Raw genomic sequence first — 19844 nt, 5'->3', positions numbered from 1 at the left:
AACCCTTTCCGCCGTCATTTGTGATGAATAACAAGTTCTTTGCATGATTAATATGGCATATAAGGCCAAAATTGTCGGAGGACGAAAAAGGGCCGCCATCTTGGCTGACCAACCGCTGACCCCTGAAGGACACTTGATTTTTGTGGACTTTATACTAATACATTAGATAATGTGATTGGTGGTTGCTAGGTAATAATCAGACAGAGTCAATCAGTTCCAGTAGCTAAAGTGTTCATTGTCTCTTGATGGTTGGACTTATTCTAAACATCGGCTGTCAAGTAACATGAAGTCTCCGACACATTCAATCTCCACTTGACTATCGAGGTTAGTCTTATTTAATTGTGTTTACCTTTTTAGAAAAATGCTTAAGACAATCTATTTCTATCCTTTTATTATGTTTTTCCAAGAACCTGAGATATTTTAGAGGAGTTTTATACACTATATTCCTAACATGTGCAAGGGTACTTTGTTCCCCAACCGTTTACCAACCGTCCATTTATGAATTCCTCAAAGAAGACTGCAAACCCGATAAAAATGGCTGAGTGGCAATATTGATTGATTATTTGTAGTCCATAAAACCTACCTTAAAATTGATACGATGCTTCGGAATTGTGATGCCATAAATCATAACCACGTGGCATCTTATATCCAACCTCCAGTTCGCATTCCGCATTTATACTTAGCCTAAACATCACTCACTCAAAGAGTATAAATACGTACTTTTAAAACGTTAGGGAAAAATAACAAAATGCTGAAGGTAACCTTGTTTTATAGACGGGATTCTATTCAGGCGGGTAGAGCGATAGTTGCTGTCCATTCATGCTACCAGAACGAGGGTAAGCATCAACGAGATTGCTATCGAACCTCCGGCTGCAGTCGGCATTTTATTCTGATGGTTTGAAAACCAGAAACGTGACTCATACCTTGAGGAATAGGGGGATATAATAACTGAGTTTACGGAAGGAAAAATAAATTCGGAAGTAGATGGATCATGGCTGCCTTATATAAGGACAACAACCTTGACAATCGTCGTAGGGAAAGACAGGCCACCACGGTAAAATTGCGAATAAAATAACATTTCACGACAATAACCTACCACTGTAATCCGGTATGTTGCTAAAGGTTAGGTCTGTTCGTGCCTGCATGAGTGCGAGTAGCGTAAGGTATACATCACAAGAATGTGTTCAATTTCAAAGCTGGCAAGTTTAATCGAATCAAAATTAAACAATACAGCAATCAGTGCAAACAATCAAAGTGGTAAATTAACATCACTTCATAAGTCACGCAATGTCATAATGATCTTAACATAAATAAAACATGTCTAACTATGTTTCCGGCGAAAGAAATATCTACATCAGCCTTGCTTGATGAATGATCTACCGTAAACTCTGCTATTAACGATCACTGTAATATGTCAAATCGATTAATTCACTTGTTTTTTTTTATTTGTTATTTTATTTATATTAAATCAAAGAGAATCATGGAATACTACTTATAATGCTTGCAACATTACAGATCTAATGACGAACGGTACTGAGTTATTCATTTCCAAAACTATATACAACACTCACAGTACTAAAAATGTCACCAAAAATTATCCTGGAAACTGAAATTATAACTGTTGTTGATTTTTCAGCTTAGAATTCCACTCCGACTTCAATTTACCTCATAACTAGAGGATAGATATAGTTCGAATCTCTTTAAAGAACCTTACATCTTACATCTGATTATAAATATCCTGGTAATTATATTTTGTGATTGTATCTACTTATTGAATAGTGACGAGTATCGATTTGTTATGAAGATATTTATGAAGTACCGAAATCTATCCTATTTGAAAACATGATAGGTTCATTCTATACTGACGGTTTGGAAACTAGAAATGAGACCCATACCTTGAGGGAAAGGGGGGTGTCGTGTTTTAACAATTGAGTTTACGGAAGGACATTGGATAGCAAAAATTAATTCTGAAGTAGAGGGATCATGGCTGCCTTATATAAGGACTACAAACTTGACATTCGTCGTAGGGAAAGACAGGCCGACACGGTAAAATTGTGAAATAAAATTTCACGACAATAACCTACCACCGTAATCCGGCATGTTGCTACAGTTTAGGTCTGTGCAGCCGGTGAAAGCATCATTAATATTCAAATGAAGTAATGATCCTCCTAGAAAAACTTCAATCTCAGAAATTGCAGTATAGAAGTCTAAAAAAGAATAATAAAATCCAGGCTTCGAAGGGTTTAAAACCCGTGCCTCGGGGCTACTAACAACTGAAGTTCAAAGCCACATATTGGGAGCAAGACAAATACGATTTACTGCTTAAAAAGAAATTTGTATCATTTGTCTCCTATCGTGTCAAGATGGCAATGTGGCCGTGGTGGCTTGATCCAGCAACATGGCGGTTTAATTTTCACGAAGGGTTTCATTACATTTTATCATATCCTGATACCTATCTTTTGTGAATGTATCTACTTATTTTATAGCGAAGAGTATTTAAAACATATTCAGTTCTTTATGAAACAATAGCTCTTACACATGATGTTGTCATTTTCTACTAAAATGTTAATTCACAAGTCTTTGTCATTTCTTGCTTTCACGAGGGTATTATACCTGATTAATTTAATCAAAATAAAGGGACATAGAAGCCCAGTAGATAAATAGTGAAGCTCGTACTAAACGATACTTGCCATCAAACCTGGACAAAAGTGACTGTATCCATAGTTTTGTAATATTTAGTTGTACGTGAAACAGTAACGATACGGACATAAGGTTCGTACTAAACGGTAGACGTAAAAGGAACTGCAGTTCTTCACCCAAATGGAATATGCTTTCCTATAGCAACAGTCTAAGCGCTTGCTGAAGCAGACGGACCTTCTTACTTCTCCCTCATCCACTGTGGGATGATCGCCCTTCAACCAACCTGGATATAGTGTACCGCAAGTGCCAAGAGGTGGACATGTAGTCGGCATTGTTATTCCTGAAATGTTCAGGAAGCGATACCAACCGGATTTCAGATTATCGTCACATTTTATATATCCAGTTTGGTTCTTAACGTCTCTGTCATAATCTTCCAGAACAGTGTAGAATTGGCACACATCAGCTGAAAGGTAAACCAAAAAAAAAATTACAATTAACACTTTTACACCATTAGCCTTAGTAAAAACAGATCAGAAACGTTTATGAACCACTCTCTCCAAGAGAGGACATGCTCCTCTCTCCTGCTGTTCCTTTTCTTGCCCTCTACAAGTGAAAATTAACTGCAGTTCGGGGAGGGCTTATTATTATTATTCAATGGTTACGAAAAAGGAAAGTGACAAAAGAGAATCCATCTGAAGCCAATATTTGTTTGTGGGTGTGTTTTTTTTTACAAAATACCTTGAAGTAAGCAAGAGTGAATTGTCACTCTATGGCTATTTTTATCATCAGATTTAAACTCAACATGCCACAGCTGTAAGATCGTGGTTATTTTTTATAACATTCGAGAAAAAGTAGAAGACAATTTAATTACCTCTGCAATTGGTGCCGTCTCCAATGTATCCAGTGTGACAACGACAAACATACGATCCAATGGTGTTTAGGCAGTCAGCATTTACATCGCAAGAGCAAAGATTTGTTTTACATTCGTCAATGTCTAAGGAATCACAGATGTTAGAAATATATTTTAAAAGTAAAAAAATGAAAAGAAATAAATTATTGCGGTACTGCCGATAAAATGCCAAGGCGAACGTCATCACACTGATAGAAAGAGAGATCGCCGGAATGCTATAAATTTGGCGACTTTTCACTTTTGCCGCCAGAACTGGGCTGAAAGACGAGCAAAAGTCCCATCTTTGTTATAAGGGCATTAAAAACAAAGAAGAGACTGTTGGCTGCGTCTGTCCAATTTCGCCTATCTCTGATAAATCCAGGTTTGCAGATACAGACGAATGTTATTATACGTAGCTTCACGTGACATTTGCGAGGAGTTGCTCAGGCACATTCGTCGATACTTGTTACAGACTGAAAGAAGGAGAGGAGGAGGGATAAAGAAGGAAGGAGACATTTTTTTTATTAAAAGCGCTAAAGTCATTCTGTCATTTTTCTTCCGATAGTCATATAACCTGTGCAGATTGCACTCAAAAGAAACATGGAAAACAAAAATTAAAACAAAAAAACACTTGATAAAATTAAGAAAATTTCAAAGCTACGTTAACCACCATAGTGGCAGTCGTGTATATTAACATAAAAATCCTATTGAAATTTTTGCTAAATGATTCTGAAACGTACCTTTTTCGCAATATTCACCCTCGAAACCAGGAGGGCATAAGCATCGATATCCCTTTGACGTAAAACCAGACTGACAACTTGCATTATTTTGGCACAAGGAATTCTCATCGCAGGCACTCTAAAGGAAAACAGAATTGCGGTAAGGTCAAATGAATGACTGAATGGGTAAAGAAAATGACGAAGGGAAGATGGAAGGTACACCTGATAGATTAAATATGAAGGCAAAGTAACCATATAGCGAAAAGATTAAAGAATGCAGAACCAAAGAAAAAGTTAAAGAGTCAATGCGGTTGAATAACAAGCGTATTAAAGCTTTCCCAAAAAGACCAAAAAGACACGTTTCAGAATCTGAGTAACCAATAACTCACCTTCGAACTGTGATAATAAAAATCGCCATCATGTATCAGATCACCGTCATATTCAATATGAGTGGCATTATTTGCTTCACAGATATAGCCTTTTCCCCCAAGCTCTGCATTTTTCTTGAAGTTCAGACTGACGCAGTTGTCGTTCAGGTAGCAAAAAAGTACGCAGTAATCCAAGTTATTGACGATCACGCTTCGGATAACATGATTTATTAAACGTCTTCCGGGAAAGTTGTAGTACTGTGGAAACATCATTGTCCGATTTCTTTCTAAAATAAATCAGACAAACGGCATCATCATCAACACCGTTACTGCATTTTATAGACCGCGAAGAGCGGTTTCTCCCTTCAGCCTCCATCCTAATCCAACCAATCAGGGCTGTCGAATATCAAAGGCCTGCACAGACAGCGCCCCCCCCCCTCCCCTTCACCCACCACCATTAAATCCTAACTGTAGCGTAAACCAAAGAAAAAGATGGTACCTGTACATTTGCTTCCATCGGTAATTACCTCAGCCTGACAAGCGCAAAATCGTGATCCCCTGATGTTTGTGCAGCTGCTATTTATTTGACAAGAATGGTTTCTTATACACTCGTAAACATCTACGGAATCAAAGCGGTGTAATTAAAGAAAACAAGGACTGAAAAAAATAAAAAATATAAAAAGAAGAGAGAAAGACGAAAGGAAAGATGAAAATAAAGAAAGATAGGAAGAGAGAAGCTTAACAAGCAAGCGAAAACATGCAAGAAAGAACAGAAGAAAGACAGGAAACTATGAAGCAAGTGCTTTCATCATCTTGATTAACAAGGGTAAGTAACTTTACCCGCACATGAGTGCCCATCACCAGTGTACCCTTCCGTACATGTACACTTATAGGAACCATAAGTGTTAGTACAGTTTGCATTCGGGTCGCAGTCATGGTTGTCTTCTTTGCATTCATCCGTATCTAAAATGCAGGGGAGAAACAGTTATTCAAGCCAAAGAGAAAGAAAAGAAATTGAAACTAGCTTTATTCAAATGAAAAAGAAACCAAAACTAAAACGAAACCCTGAAAGCTATTTGTTCACAGACTGCCGCTTACCCTCGTTAATCATGTCGCAGTAAATCAATACTGCCTTCCCACTGCTGGTTGGATCCAGCCAGTACTTGCCGCTGATAGTGTCTTTTCCTTCACTCGCCTTTATTTCGCGACAAGACAACGCTGGTAAATCAGAAATAGAACCCAAGGGAGCTGCAATGAAAGTATGGTTGTTTGTTTTGTTATATGTTTTAGGCGGAATAGTTTTTTCCGTTGTTTCTCAGAACCAACAACAAAGTAAATGAAAAAATTCACATGGCATGAATGAGAAAAGTATCAAGAGTATGAACTTAACCGAGAGGGTTGACGATTGCAAGGGTAATGACATTCGTTATCGTAATTCTAAAAGTAATAGTAAAAGCACGACGATGTCCTTCAAATGAGAACCTTTTTTGTCAGGTGCAAATCTACCTTCAATTTGAAGCAGAGTACACAACAAGAGAAAGAAGCAAAAGATGGGCAATGATAATCCAAGAAGAGACGGGGTTGGTCAAGGATAGAGAGTATTGCTGATAAGAGTCAGAATGAGGAAGATACATCGTACTATTATCTCTGCCTACTTACCTCTGCCGTGCAGTCGCCGGATGTAAAACCATGCAGGTGCTGAGAGGAAATTTTCCGGTCTTGCCTCCTTGGTACGGTTATTTAGTTCACATATCTTATATTTTCTATTGTAGTTATAGCTCTGACACGTGATCTCTTGTCCACATTTCACATCGCAGAGATGTGGAGCCGCCACCGACCACCTTTTAAAGACGGATCGCTTGAGAGCCATACCTTGTATGTTTACCTCTGTCCTGCATTGATCAATAGCATTTCCATACTCAATAGTAGAGAGGAAGAGGAGGACTGGTAAGTGGCGAAATATCCACAGCATAATTCTTTTCATCTGTTGAATCGGCAAAATTGAATTAAATGCATTGCCTCGTTGTAGATAAACGAACATTGAAAAACTATTTCCAAAGTTTTCAGAGTCCTTTCAGGGTAAAGTCCAACCAGTAAAGTTGACAAGGAATGATTTATTCTTGTCAACTAGTCTAAACTAGCTATTTAACGTTGTTTAACGAGTTGTCCTTACAATTACTGCCTAACTAACTTAGGCTAGATTGTAAAACCGTGCGCTGTAAAAACAGACCGTTACCGGAAAAAATGATAAAGATTGCGAAAGAGAGCTTCTTGTATTTGTTTTGAACTTTGTGCTCAGAGATGAATTCGTATCATAACTGTTCTTTTTGCTCCTCATCAGCTGGTCTCTTGTCTTCATTTGTCAAATTTAAGAACTTTTTGCCATCGTGTGCATATGGTTTTGTTCTCACAATTTAGTGAGAGTCGCTTTTTTCTTGTTTTGTTTTATGACCAACACCAAGAAAGGTTAAGAAACAATATCATATGTTTTCATCCACCTGTTGGCCAGTCGCCAAGGTAAATTTTTCCTAATGCACTGACGAAACTTGATACAGTGGCGAATTCTAAGTTAGGCTGGTAACCAAGATCCGTTCTTTTTGTGAGACCCATGCAGCAAAAAGTCCCTTTCCAATTGTAATAATACATCACTGTAGTTCTCAAGATTTAGTGAGCGTCACTTTTTTTTTGTTTTACTAATGGCCAACACCAATAAAAGTTGGAAAAAATATCATATGTTTTCATCCACCTGTTGGCCAGTCGCCAAGGTAAATTTTTCCCAATGCATTAACAAAACTTGAAACAATAGCGATCTCTAAGTTCGCCATTGTTCGAACTCTAAGTTAGGCTGGTAACCAAGATCCGTTCTTTTTGTGAGACCCATGAAGCAAAATGTCCCCTTCAAATTGTAGTGATACATCACTGTAGTTCTCTGTATACCGCTTGAAATAAATCATCAGGACTGCAAAATAATATTCTCAGACTCATCGCTTTATAACTAAGAGCAGAACTTTCTTCATCCTTTAAAAGGCACGTCCTGAAACCTTTCAGAGACGTGTTCCCTACATATGGCGTTTGAAGTAGTGGTCGTTAAGCTAAGAAAATTATGGCCTTAACATGATATGAATAGTGAAATTGGTGAGACGAGAACATGGCACATGAGACTTTTACTTTTCCTCTCTCCTTGACACAAAATTGACCGTCTGCCATAATCGGACTGTTTTTATTACCAGTCGACACACTGCAAGGTTACGACATGATTCTAAATCATGGTTGATTGTTTAAAACTGTTTAGAGTAGACCACATAAAATACGGCTTAAATCTTCAACACACACACGAGAAAGTCATTATGGAAAACAGAAGACACCTAACACATCGACATGGAAAAGATTAATTTTACTCAGCTTTCGAAGTTTTGACGATACCGCAATAACACCGCCCTTTGACAAAAAGCTTCAAAATTTATCTTGTTCGAAAAACATTGTAAAACAAATCCTTTAGAATAGGTGTCAAACAGGCTTTGAATGTATTAAGTGGGGAGGTAAGGCCATAGCTCTATATAAAAGAATAATGATGCATCACTTTAATGAGCCCGCGTCAAAACGAAAAATTCAATTTTTGCTCAAATGTGTGAGGCTGGGTTCACAAGGACGACGGCAGTCCATCTGAGACCTCTTCTACTTTCCTGACTCAATTTTTTTCGTTTTTAAAGGTTCCTGCCACCTCGTCAAGTATTGACGTCTGACAAACATTCATTTGTTAGCGTTGCGAACAATTAACATAAGAGGAGCGGAATTTTTCAAAAATATTTACATTTATTCTGTTTAAACTTTCCCTTTTCACTCTGACCTCACTCTCTTATCGAGCAAATTTAATAGACATGTTAATCTAATTGATGAGGCATTAGAAGATTTAAACATATTGCAAATTCTTAGCTTTTTAGAGAAAAAGCAGGGAAGAAACTCCAATCATATCGACCAGTTGTCAAACTTTAGCGCCCAAAATGTATTGCTGATGAACTAAAGCGTTATTTAAGCTTGAGGGTTCACCAATCTAATTTTTTCGGGAACTAGAATTGTTTTTTAAATTCTCCATTCGACTCCAAAAAGAAAGGGGTAGAAAAGAGTACTCAGTAGTTTGCATGAAGCCTTACGACGTCAAAGACAAGCTTACCTTTTGGGATGTTATTCGTTCTCTGTACTTCCTCCTTAACACCTTTAAGGAAAGAATACTCTTCCCAGAATGTGTCGCTGTGCAATTTTGGTTGCAGCCAAAACGGACAATACCAAACCGTGCGCTAGAAAAACAGATTGTTGCCAAAAAAATAAAAGGGTTAAGGATTCCGAAAGAGCGCTTCTTGTATTTGTTTTTAACTTTGTGCTCAGAGACGAATTCGCATTAAAACTTTTCTGTTTGCAACACTTTTGAGAAAAGAATGCTGTCTTCAGGATGTGTCGCTCTGCAACTATGGTTACAGCCAAAACAGACAATACTAAACGTGTAATTGACAGATAATTAGCTGTTATCCAATATCAACTTGAGGCAGGTGTTAAAAACCCTCCTTATTCGCGTGACAAAGGACAAATAAAAATATTTCAGTATATTGAGGCTAGCTAGGATAATTTTCCTTTCTGGACACTTAAACTGTATATTTTGTCTCCACTACACAACAAATAACACAGTAGTGCACACCAAATAAGTTTATTTAGGGAAGCCTGCCGAGAACCAACCCGAGGCATATATAGCCCGGGGAATGCATACATACATATCTTCGCAACTGATATACCACATACAATCCTGATATACAGTCAATTCCTTACACATTAAAAAAGGTATACATTACTAACATGCAAACTTCACCAAGTCTGGATTAACAGAGATGGGCAACCGCTTACAAGGACATAACTACGGTTATACAGAGGCCAGAAAAAACCTGCCAGAAAAAACCCCTTTGGGGAAAAACATGACAGGAAATCTGGGTAGGAACCATGGCCCAAACTCAGAGCAGTTGGCAGCCCATCCTACGAGGCTTCACAGCTAAAGAAAATATGTTTTCAAACTAAAATAAATTTGTCATCAGCCAGAGGTGAACGGTTGGTTCTGAGGCCTAGATGGACATCACGTGCTATACTTTCCCTTATATACCACTGCATCATTACCCATGATGCTCGGGCCTAAGGCCCAGGCCTTGTCGTATCTCGTGCCGACAAAATATCTATTTCTGCCTTATTCGCAGACTCATTCGTTAGAAATACCATTTTGCCTCTTACTGCCTCTGTGACAATACGAAAACATGCTTACATACAGTAGAAAGAAGCATCCAGTTGTCTCCTACGGCTTCTTTTCCTCTTTTAGACCAAACAAAATGGCATTGAATACATTACAACTCAAACACAAAGCGTGAAGCGTATTAAAACTTGTCGTTGTTCCTTAAATGTGACCTAAACGCTTCAGTGATTTAGTTACATCCAATTCAATGTGTTTAAAAAACAATAGAAAATAACTTAGAAAATAACCCTTTTCTTATACCTCTCTATGCTCTTTTACCCCAAAACCCTTGCTAAACTAAACAGAGGAGATTTACAGCACAATTGTGGCATGAGCACCAAGGGGATCACCGTGTCATTACTGTTTCAAAACCAGCCATTAATAAATTAAATTCTTGGTGTAAACTGGGTTTCAAACAGGAGAGCTGTGCGCATTTTCATGATGCACGTGGGAGAGTTAAAGTGAATCGAGCGTCGAAGGTGTGAGCTGACCGACACACATTTTTATTTGTAGCACCTCGGAAATGACATATCCGGCATTTATGGGCAAAAGTTTTCATTATTAAATACATGGAGAAATTCAGGGTACTTAGAAACATATACTGTCTAAATGTCGCCTTTTTGAAACGATTGCTTATGGGACTAAGCACAATTTGAAATATATCTGCAAACGAAATGTGAGATGCTTTGTAGGTGGCAACACAACTCGAGGTGAAATGGATAGAGAAGAGAGGTGCTTCCTTTGAACAAGGTTGATTAACTGCAGCTAAGGCAAAATCGTTGGATTTCTCATCTATAAAGTTAATGTGAATTTGAACGAACAAATCTTCAAAAGTGCAAATACGCGTTGGTTACCCGTGGGGTATATTAAAGCTTCGAATTGATCGACACATTAGAGTGTCAGTTCTTCTGGTGGATAAAGTGTTGTTCGATAGTTTGGAGTTTTAGAAACGACGACAGAGACGCCGTGGACAACTTCGGTTAAAAAATGAACCTATACTTTACTTACGCATCTCGCGATACTTTATCTGAATATGGGACACAGCGTTAAATTAGAAATGGTAATTTAAAAAATTAACCGTCGTCGTTCTCTAGACGACGCAAAGTTTGGTCATCCTGCGTTGTTATTTTGCAAAGGACGCAATGAAATTTACGAAGATTTATAACGCACGTGCACAGCCATTGTTCTACTCATTAAAACGGTTTTTTTTAGTGATGTTCCCGTTGCCGTTGCCGTTGCCGCCGTGTCTTAAGAACAAGTCTCTGTAAGAATCAAACATCTTGGGAAATGAAAATTTTCAACCCCCCTTCAAATTTTGCATGCAGTTAGGAACTCAGAGGGATGCACAAAAATGCCCTTTTTGAAGGTGGCAGCACTCTTGTTGCCATGGTAACAACGGCTGCTTGTTCGAGGCCTGGGGTCTCATTTTCATACAAAAACGTCGCAAAAAAAAAGAGTGAAATGTTTATTTCTCTATCTCAAGCTAAATACAACATTACAAATTGGCACTTCTACCATACATTGTAACATCATTCGTCTTCACTTTGACACATTTAATTTTCCCTAGGAGTGAATGTGAACACACCAATAGATTATTCATCTCGGTACAGTTTCGGTCATTTTTGTTGTCGGGTAAAACAGGGAAAACGTTTATCTGAATTTCTCCAAAAGTACACCTGTTCTGGAGCTGAAACTACCCACCTAGCTGGTTATAATATTCTAGTTTTTAAATATGTAAAAATCTCTGCGGGTCTGCCTCTACTTTTTATAGGGGCAATTCGCGAAAAAAGCTCAAAATCAGATATTGCATGATTTGGCGATGTTTACATCTAATGTTCTCAACAACAAACGTTTCAGACAAATGAAACGTGCGAGGCTTTCAAAGAATGTTATCTTATGAGCAATATCCCGACGAGAAATCTCGCCTCTGGCTGTCATCTTTTAAAAAGATTGGTTAACCTTCATGGAGGACAACTCGACGTAACTACAAACATATATCTCAAATCGTGTGCATATCATCCAGATTCCGAGTGCTGCACCTTCTTTCATAGGAATCTGAGTGATCCGAAATCCTCTGAAGATACCCTGTTATACTTGTATGATATTGGAAACATGTTGAAGTCGGCTTCAGCTACATTTTTGGAAATTGATTGTGATGAAATCCCTGTTCCGCCTGCTGTACTGCAGGGATACTGAGTAGTTAAAAATCTCCACATTGTGATGATTTTCGCGCGAGTCGTTGTGGCGACTGGGTTTTACATGTAGTACTGCCGCTGACAAGTTGCGATTTCTGCTCTCAGATTCTCAGTGTTTACGAGCGTTCAATCGAAGTTTTCCTCTTCTTTTTTTGGTTGTTTTTACTTCAGAAAGCGGAAACCTGCGGACATATATGAAAAATATCCATTTCTCGTCTTCTTTGGAGCGACCGATGGAAACTTCATGGAGAAATACAGCGTTACGCCATCGTGATAACGTACATGTTTATGACAAATGACCGGTGCCAGGATAGTTTCGTGTAGATCAGCCGACTTCAAGCGACTTCTTAAACCCCTTATTAAGATAAAAGACGGTAGCATCAACAACAAGTAGACAAATTTCCTTCTGTAGTCTGATCATCTATGCACTCTAAAAAAAGGCTGGAACCGATGAATCGGCCTTGAAATGGGGTTCTCTGGAGAAAATAAGAAGAAAATATAGGCAGAACTGATACCGTTACGGGTATGACTTTTCCTAGTGGGGTCCTAAAACAAACCACGACAACGGCAATGAGAACGTGGCTAAACAAAGGAGTTATTGAGTAAATAATACTTCAGCATGCGCCTTTTAAATCATTTACATTTCTAGCAATTCTCTGCAAGACAACAAAATGAAAGCATCAGAATTTGCGAGGTCTGAAAATCGGCTTACTAAAAGGCGAATCATCTTCGTTTCCATTTAAGCCGCAACACTTCGCCCATATGTTATGCTGAAGTTGCGGTCTGCGCTGTTGAAGACAGTAAGGAAATCCAGCCATTCGCGAAAATCTTAAGAAAAGTATAAATTCATTTTTTAACAGACGTTTTCCTCGGAGTTTCCTATGTGGTGGTCCACTTTAACATATGACCACTCTAAGCTTCAGTTCACATTCCACATTTATACTAAGCCTGTACATTTCGCCCAGCCTTAACTATGCTGTAGTAGGGGAAGCAGGGACTTTGTGGCTGGTGCACTAGATTGTGGCAGGACTGTTTTCCTTCACAGTGCCTCTCCTCATTCAAAGAGTATAAATACGTACTTTTTAAACGTTAGGGAAACATGAAAAAATGCTGAGGGTAACCTTGTTTATAGACGGGATTCTATTAAGACGGGTAGAGCAATAGTTGTAGTCTATTCATGCTACCAGAACGGGGGTAAGCATCGGCGAAAATGCCATAGACACTTCGGCTGCAGTCGGCATTTTATTTTGACGGTTTGAAAACCAAAAATTGTGACTTATACCTTGAGGGATAGGGGGATATCGTGTTTTAACAATTGAGTTTACGGAAAGACATTGAGTAGGAAAAATAAATTCGGAAGTAGAGGGATCATGGCTGCCTTATATAAGGACTACAAACTTGACATTCGTCGTAGGGAAAGACAGGCCGCCATGGTAAAATTGCGAATAAAGTAACATTTCACGACAATAACCTGCCACTGTAATCCGGCATATTTCTAAAGGTTAGGTCTGTTCGTGCCTGCATGAGTGCGAGTAGCGTAAGGTATACATCACAAGAATGTGTTCAATTTCAAAGCTGGCAAGTTTAATCGAATAAAAATTAAACAACACAGCAATCAGTGCAAACAATCAAGGTGCTTAAGTAACATCACTTCATAAGTCACGCAATGTCATAATGATCTTAACATAAATAAAACATATCTAACTATTTTTCCGGCGAAAGAAATATCGACATCAGCCTTGCTTAATGATTTGCCGTAAATTCTGCTATCATCGATCACTGTAATATAATATTATCGACAGTTGTTTATTATCACTTGTTTATTTATTTATTTATTATTTTATTTATATTAATCAAAGAGAATCAGGGAATACTACTTATAATGCTTGCAACATTACAGAGCTAATGACTAAGGGTACTGAGTTATTCATTTCCAAAACTATATACAACACTCACGGTACTAAAAATGTCACCAAAAATTATCTTGGAAACTGAAATTATAACTGTTGTTGATTTTGCAGCTTAGAATTCAACTCCGACTTCACCTTACCTCATAACTAGAGGATAAACACAGTTTGAATCCCTTTAAAGAACCTTCCATCTTACATCTGACTATAAATATCCTGGTAATTATATTTTGTGATTGTATCTACTTATTGAATAGTGACGAGTATCGATTTGTTATGAAGATATTGATGAAGTACCGAAAGCTATCCTATTTGAAAAGATGATGTGTTCACCACGCGCAGCCGGTGAAAGCATCATTTATATTCAAGTGAAGAAATGATCCTCCTAGAAAAACTTCAATCTAAGAGAATGCAGGACAGAAGTATAAAAAAAACATTAAAATTTAGGCTTCGAAGGGCTTCGCACCCGTGCCTCGGGGCCACTACCAACCGAAGTTCAAAACCACGTGTGGGGAGCAAGGCAAACACGATTTACTGCTTAAATAAAAAATGTGCATCATTTGTCTCTTATCGTGCCAAGATGGCAATGTCGCCGTGATAACTTGGTTCAGCAACATGGCGGTTTACTTTTCTAGGGTTTCATTACATTTTATCTTATCCTGATACTTGTATTTTGTGAATGTAGCTACTTATTTTATAGCGACGAGTATTTCAAACATATTCAGTTCTTTATGAAACAATAGCTCTTACGCATGATGCTGTCATTTACTGAAAGCTCTCTAAAATGTTTATCCACAAGTCCTTGTTATTTTATTTTTGCTTTTATGAGGGTATTCTACTAATAATTTTGTCAAAATGAAGGCATATAAAAGACCAGTAGATAAATAATGAAGCTGGTACTAAACGATACTTGCGATCAAACCTGGACAAAAGTGGCTGTATCCATTGTTCTGTAATATTTAGTTGTATGTGAAACAGTAACGGTACGGACAAACGGTTGGTTTCAAAAAGTAGACGTAAAAGGAAGTACAATTCCTCACCCTAATGAGGTAGAATACTTTACAGCACTCTGAGTTCTTGCTGAAGCACGCTATCCCAGCAACTTCTTCGTCTTCCACTGTGGGATGACCGCCCATCAACCAAACTGGATATACTGTACCGCAAGTGAAAGGATGTGGACATGTGGTCGGCATTGTTATTCCTGAAATGTTCAGGAAGCGATACCAACCATGATACAGATTACGGTCACATTTTTCGCCTCCAGGTGGGGTTCGGTACTTAACGTCTCTGTCATAATCTTCCAGAACAGTGTGGAGTTGGCATACATCAACTGAAAGGCATACCGAAAAAAACTTACAATTGTTTTGTGTGTTTTTTTAGAAAACACCTCGAAGTAAGCGAGAGTGTATCATCACTCTATGGCTACTTTTATCATCAGATTTGAACTCAACATGCCACAGCTGTAAGATCGTGGTTATTTTTTTATAACATTAGAGGAAAAGTAGAAGACAATTTAATTACCGCTGCAATTTTTGCCGTCTCCAATGTATCCAGTGTGACAACGACAAACATACGATCCAATGGTGTTTAGGCAGTCAGCATTTACGTGGCAAGAGGAAAGATTTGTTTTACATTCGTCAATATCTAATCGCAGAAAGAAAGAAAATGAAAGGAATAAATTATTGCGGTATTGCCGATAAAATGCCATGCCGGACGTCATCACACTGATCAAATGGGAGATCGTTAGAATGCTATACAATTTGGCGACGTTTCACTTTTGCCGCCAGAACTGCTGAAAGACGAGCAAAAGCCCCATCTTTGTTACAAGGGCATCAAAGACAAAGAAGAAACTGCTGGCTGCGTCTGTACAATTTCGCCGATTTCTGATAAATCCAGGTTCGCAGGTACAGACGAATGTTATAATACGGTAGGAACACTTGACATTTGCGAGGAGTTGTTCAGTTGCGTTCGTCGATACTTGTTACAAAATGAAAGAGGGAGAGGAGATGGGATGAAGAGGGAGTTAGACATCTTTTATTAAAGGCCCAAAAATTAGTCTGTCATCGTTCTTTCAATGGCCATATAGCTTACGCAAATTGCGCTCAAAAGAAAATTAAAACAAAGAAAGCACTAGATAAAATTAAGAAAATTCCAAAGCTACGTTAACTACCATGGTGGCAGTCGTGCATATTAACATAAAAATTATATTGACATTTTTGCAAAATTATTCTGAAACGTACCTTTTTCACAGTCTTCACCTTTGAATCCAAGAGGACATAAGCATCGATATCCCTTTGATGTGAAACCAGACTAACAAGTTGCATTATTTTGGCACGGTGAATTCTTACCGCAGGCACTCTAAAGGAAACAGAATTACAGTAAGATGAAATGACTGAAAGGGTAAAGAAAATGACGAAAGAAAGATTGAAGGTACGCATGAAAAATTAAATATGTAGGCGAACGAATCATGTAGCGAAAAATTGAAGATGAAAGAATACAGAACAAAAAATAACTTAAGAGTCAGTGAGATTGAATTATTACAAGCGTGTTAAAGCTTACCCAACAAGATCGAAAAGGCACGTTTCAGAATCTGAGTAATCACTCACCTTCGAACCGTGATAATAAAAATCCTTGTCAGTGATCAGATCGAATTCATATTCAAGATGAGTGGCATTATTTACTTCACAGATATAACCTATTTCTCCATACTCTGCATTTTTCTTGAAGTTTAGACTGACGCAGCAGTCGTTCAGGTAACAAAAAAGTACGCAGTCATCTAAGTTCTTCACGTTTGCGCTATGGATAAGATGATTCACTAAACGTTTTTCGGGAAAGTTGTAGTACTGTGGGAACATCATTGTCCGATCTCTTTCTAAAATAAATAAGACAAACGGCATCGTAAGAAAACTACGTGATATGATGACAATTTTCCGTTGACACCGTTACTGCACTTTATGGACTGCGAACAGCTACGAGGTTTCTCCCTCCAGCCTCCATCCTAATCCAACCAATCAGGGGGCTGTCGGCCATCAGAGGCCTGCGGAGACAGCCACTCTCCACCACCACCCCAAGATCCTAACGGTAGCGATGAAAGTAAACTCTTAGGTGAATACATATTCACATAAACCAAAGAAAAATATAGTACCTGTACAGTTGCTTCCATCAGTAATTACCTCAGCCTGACAAGTGCAAAATCGTGATCCCCTGATGTTTGTGCAGCTGCTATTTATTTGACAAGAATGGTTCCTTATACACTCGTAAACATCTACGGAATGAAAGCGGTGTAATCAGAGAAAACAAGGAATAAAAAACATAGAGGAGAGAAAGACGGAAGGAAAGGTGAAAATAAAGAAAGATAGGAAGAGAGAAACTTAGCAAGCAAGCGAAAGCATGCAAGAAAGAACAGAAGAAATACAGGAAACAACGAAGCAAGCGCTTTCATCTTCTTGATTAATAAAGGAAAGTTTACCCGCACATGAGTGCCCATCACCAGTGTACCCTTCCATACATGTACACTTATAGGAACCATAAGTGTTAGTACAGTTTGCATTCGGGTCGCAGTCATGGTTGTCTCCTTTGCATTCATCCATATCTAAAATGCAGGGGAGAAGCAATGGTTCAAACCGAAGAGAACAAAAGAAATTGAAATTGTCCCAAATCAAATGAAAAAGATGAAACCAAAACTACGACAAAACGCTTAAAGCTACCTGTTCATAGACTGCCGCTTACCCTCATTAATCATGTCACAGTAAATTAATACTGCCTTCCCAGTGCCGGTTGGATCCAGCCAGTACTTCGCGCTGATAGTGTCTTTTCCTTCACTCGCCTTTATTTCGTGACAAGACAACGCTGGTAAATCAGGGATAGAACCCAAGGGAGCTGCAATAAAAGTTTTGCTTTTCGTTTTGTTATATGTTTTATGCGATTTTTCTGATGTGCAGTCGTAAGTTAAGCCAGGGCCGCGGGAAAACTTTATCAGGAGAGAAGCTAAGATGAGTGAGAGAAAATGCAGGGAGAATTTCTATCTTTCACGTTTTCGGAATTAATTGTTTTCGTTGTATCTCAAAACAGCAACAAAGTAAATGAAAAAACCCACGTAACAGAAATGAGAAAAGTATCAAGAATAAGAACTAGACCGAGAAGGTTGACGATTGCAAGGGTAATGACAATCGTATTTCTAACAATAATGGTAAAAATACAACGATTTCTTTCAAATGAGTACTTTTTTGTTGGCTGCAAATCTACCTTCAATTTGAAGTAGAGTACACAGCAAGAGAAAGAAGCACAAAATGGGCAATGATAATCCAAAAAGAGACAGGGCTGGCCAAGGATAGGGAGTATTAAACGGCTGTGAATATATGAAAGTCATATATTTGAACTGCGGATAAAGACGTGAATATGAAAGCGGTCATATATAATACAAGCCTGAATTTTTTTCAGGCCCTCTTTCCCCTACTGCTTAGGTAGTGTTCATAACTGCGAAGATCGCTTTCATATTCACATAGAGAGTATTGCTGATAAGAGTCTGAATGAGGAAAATACATTGCACGCGGATCTCTCCCTACTTACCTCTGCCGTTCAATCGCCGGATGTAAAACCATGCAGGTGCTGAGAGGAAATTTTCCGGTCTTGCCTCCTTGGTGCGGTTATTTAGTTCACATATCTTGTGTTTCCTATTGTAGTTATAGCTCTGGCACGTGATCTCTTGTCCACATTTCACATCGCAGAGATGTGGAGCCGCCACCGACCACCTTTTAAAGACGGATCGCTTGAGAGCCATACCTTGTATGTTTACCTCTGTCCTGCATTGATCGTTAGCAGTTCCATACTCAATAGTAGAGAGGATGAGGAGGACTGGTAAGTGGCGAAATATCCACAGCATACTTCTTTTCATCTGCTGAATCGGTAAAATTGAATTAAATGCATTGCCTCATTGTAGATAAATGAACATTGAAAAACTATTTCCAAAGATTTCAGAGTCCTTTCAGGGTAAAGTCCAACCGGCAAAGTTGGCAAGGAATAATTTATTAGGCACCATAGCTTGGTCTAAACTAGCTATTTAACGTTGTTTAACGAGTTGTCCTTACAAGTACAAATACAAGTACTGCCTAACTAACTTAGGCTAGATTGTAAAACCGTGCGCTATCAAAACAGACCGTTTCCGAAAAAAAATGATAAGGATTCCGAAAGAGAGCTTCTTGTACTTGTTTTTTTGACGACGGCAGTTATCTGTAACCTCTTTTTCTTTCCTGACTCAATCTTTTAGTTTTTTAAAGTTCCTGCCACCTCGTCAAGTATTGACGTCCGACAAACGTTCATTTGTTAGCGTTGCAAACAATTAACATACAAGGAGCAAAATTTTTCCAAAATATTTGCATTTATTCTGTTTTAGCTTACCCTTTTCGCTCTGACCTCACCCACTAATTTAGCAAATTTAATAGACATGTTTATCTAATTGATGAAGCATTAGAGGATTTAAACATACTGCAAATTCTTAGCTTTCCGGAAAAAAAAGCAGAGAAGAAACTCCAATCATATCAGCCAGTTGTCAAACTTTAGCGCCTGAAATGTATTGCTGATGAACTAAAGCCTTATTTAAGCTTGAGGTTCCACCAATCTAATATGTTCGGGAAATATAACTCTTTTTTATTAATCCATTCGACTCCAAAAAGGAGGTGGGAAAAAAGAATACTCAGTAGTTTACGAGAAGCCTTACGACGTCAAAAACAAGCTTACCTTTTGGGATGTTATTCGTTCTCTGTAACTCCTCCTTAGGAGTGGAACACCTTTGAAGAAAGAATGCTTTCCCCAGAATGCGTCGATGTGCAACTTTGGTTACAGCCAAAACAGACAATACCAA

At 38.4% G+C, this 19844-nt stretch overlaps 3 protein-coding genes across 3 annotated transcripts in view; all 3 read right to left on the bottom strand.

Moving 5' to 3' along the window:
* The window catches only part of LOC149046578 (uncharacterized), a 3537-nt gene extending 3438 nt beyond the window's left edge, over positions 1 to 99 (bottom strand). The window contains exon 1 of the mRNA XM_089202598.1: positions 1 to 99. This exon is cut by the window's left edge and continues 3438 nt beyond it. Coding sequence (XP_089058724.1) covers positions 1 to 99 — 99 coding nt within the window.
* A 1089-nt stretch (positions 100 to 1188) lies between these two features.
* On the bottom strand, positions 1189 to 3862 carry LOC149046577 (uromodulin-like). Its single transcript, XM_089202392.1, has 2 exons — positions 3512 to 3862; positions 1189 to 3103 (listed from the first exon to the last, which is right to left on the bottom strand). Exons 1-2 carry the CDS (start codon positions 3732 to 3734, stop codon positions 2736 to 2738), a joined length of 591 nt encoding a protein of 196 aa, XP_089058518.1. The 5' UTR covers positions 3735 to 3862; the 3' UTR covers positions 1189 to 2735.
* Positions 3863 to 3867: 5 nt separating this feature from the next.
* LOC113677768 (uncharacterized) lies at positions 3868 to 18898 on the bottom strand. Its single transcript, XM_089202597.1, has 14 exons — positions 18554 to 18898; positions 17714 to 17863; positions 17454 to 17576; positions 16591 to 16856; positions 16225 to 16276; positions 15506 to 15628; positions 14950 to 15314; positions 6276 to 6600; positions 5715 to 5864; positions 5457 to 5579; positions 5116 to 5235; positions 4638 to 4903; positions 4270 to 4387; positions 3868 to 4002 (listed from the first exon to the last, which is right to left on the bottom strand). Exons 1-14 carry the CDS (start codon positions 18876 to 18878, stop codon positions 3893 to 3895), a joined length of 2616 nt encoding a protein of 871 aa, XP_089058723.1. The 5' UTR covers positions 18879 to 18898; the 3' UTR covers positions 3868 to 3892.
* Between the last annotated feature and the right edge of the window lie 946 nt (positions 18899 to 19844).

Source organism: Pocillopora damicornis, chromosome 4 (assembly GCF_964200805.1).
Source record: "Pocillopora damicornis chromosome 4, jaPocDami1.2, whole genome shotgun sequence".
In the NCBI taxonomy this organism is placed as follows: Eukaryota; Metazoa; Cnidaria; class Anthozoa; order Scleractinia; family Pocilloporidae; genus Pocillopora; species Pocillopora damicornis.
This window is presented reverse-complemented; position numbering and strand designations above follow the sequence as displayed.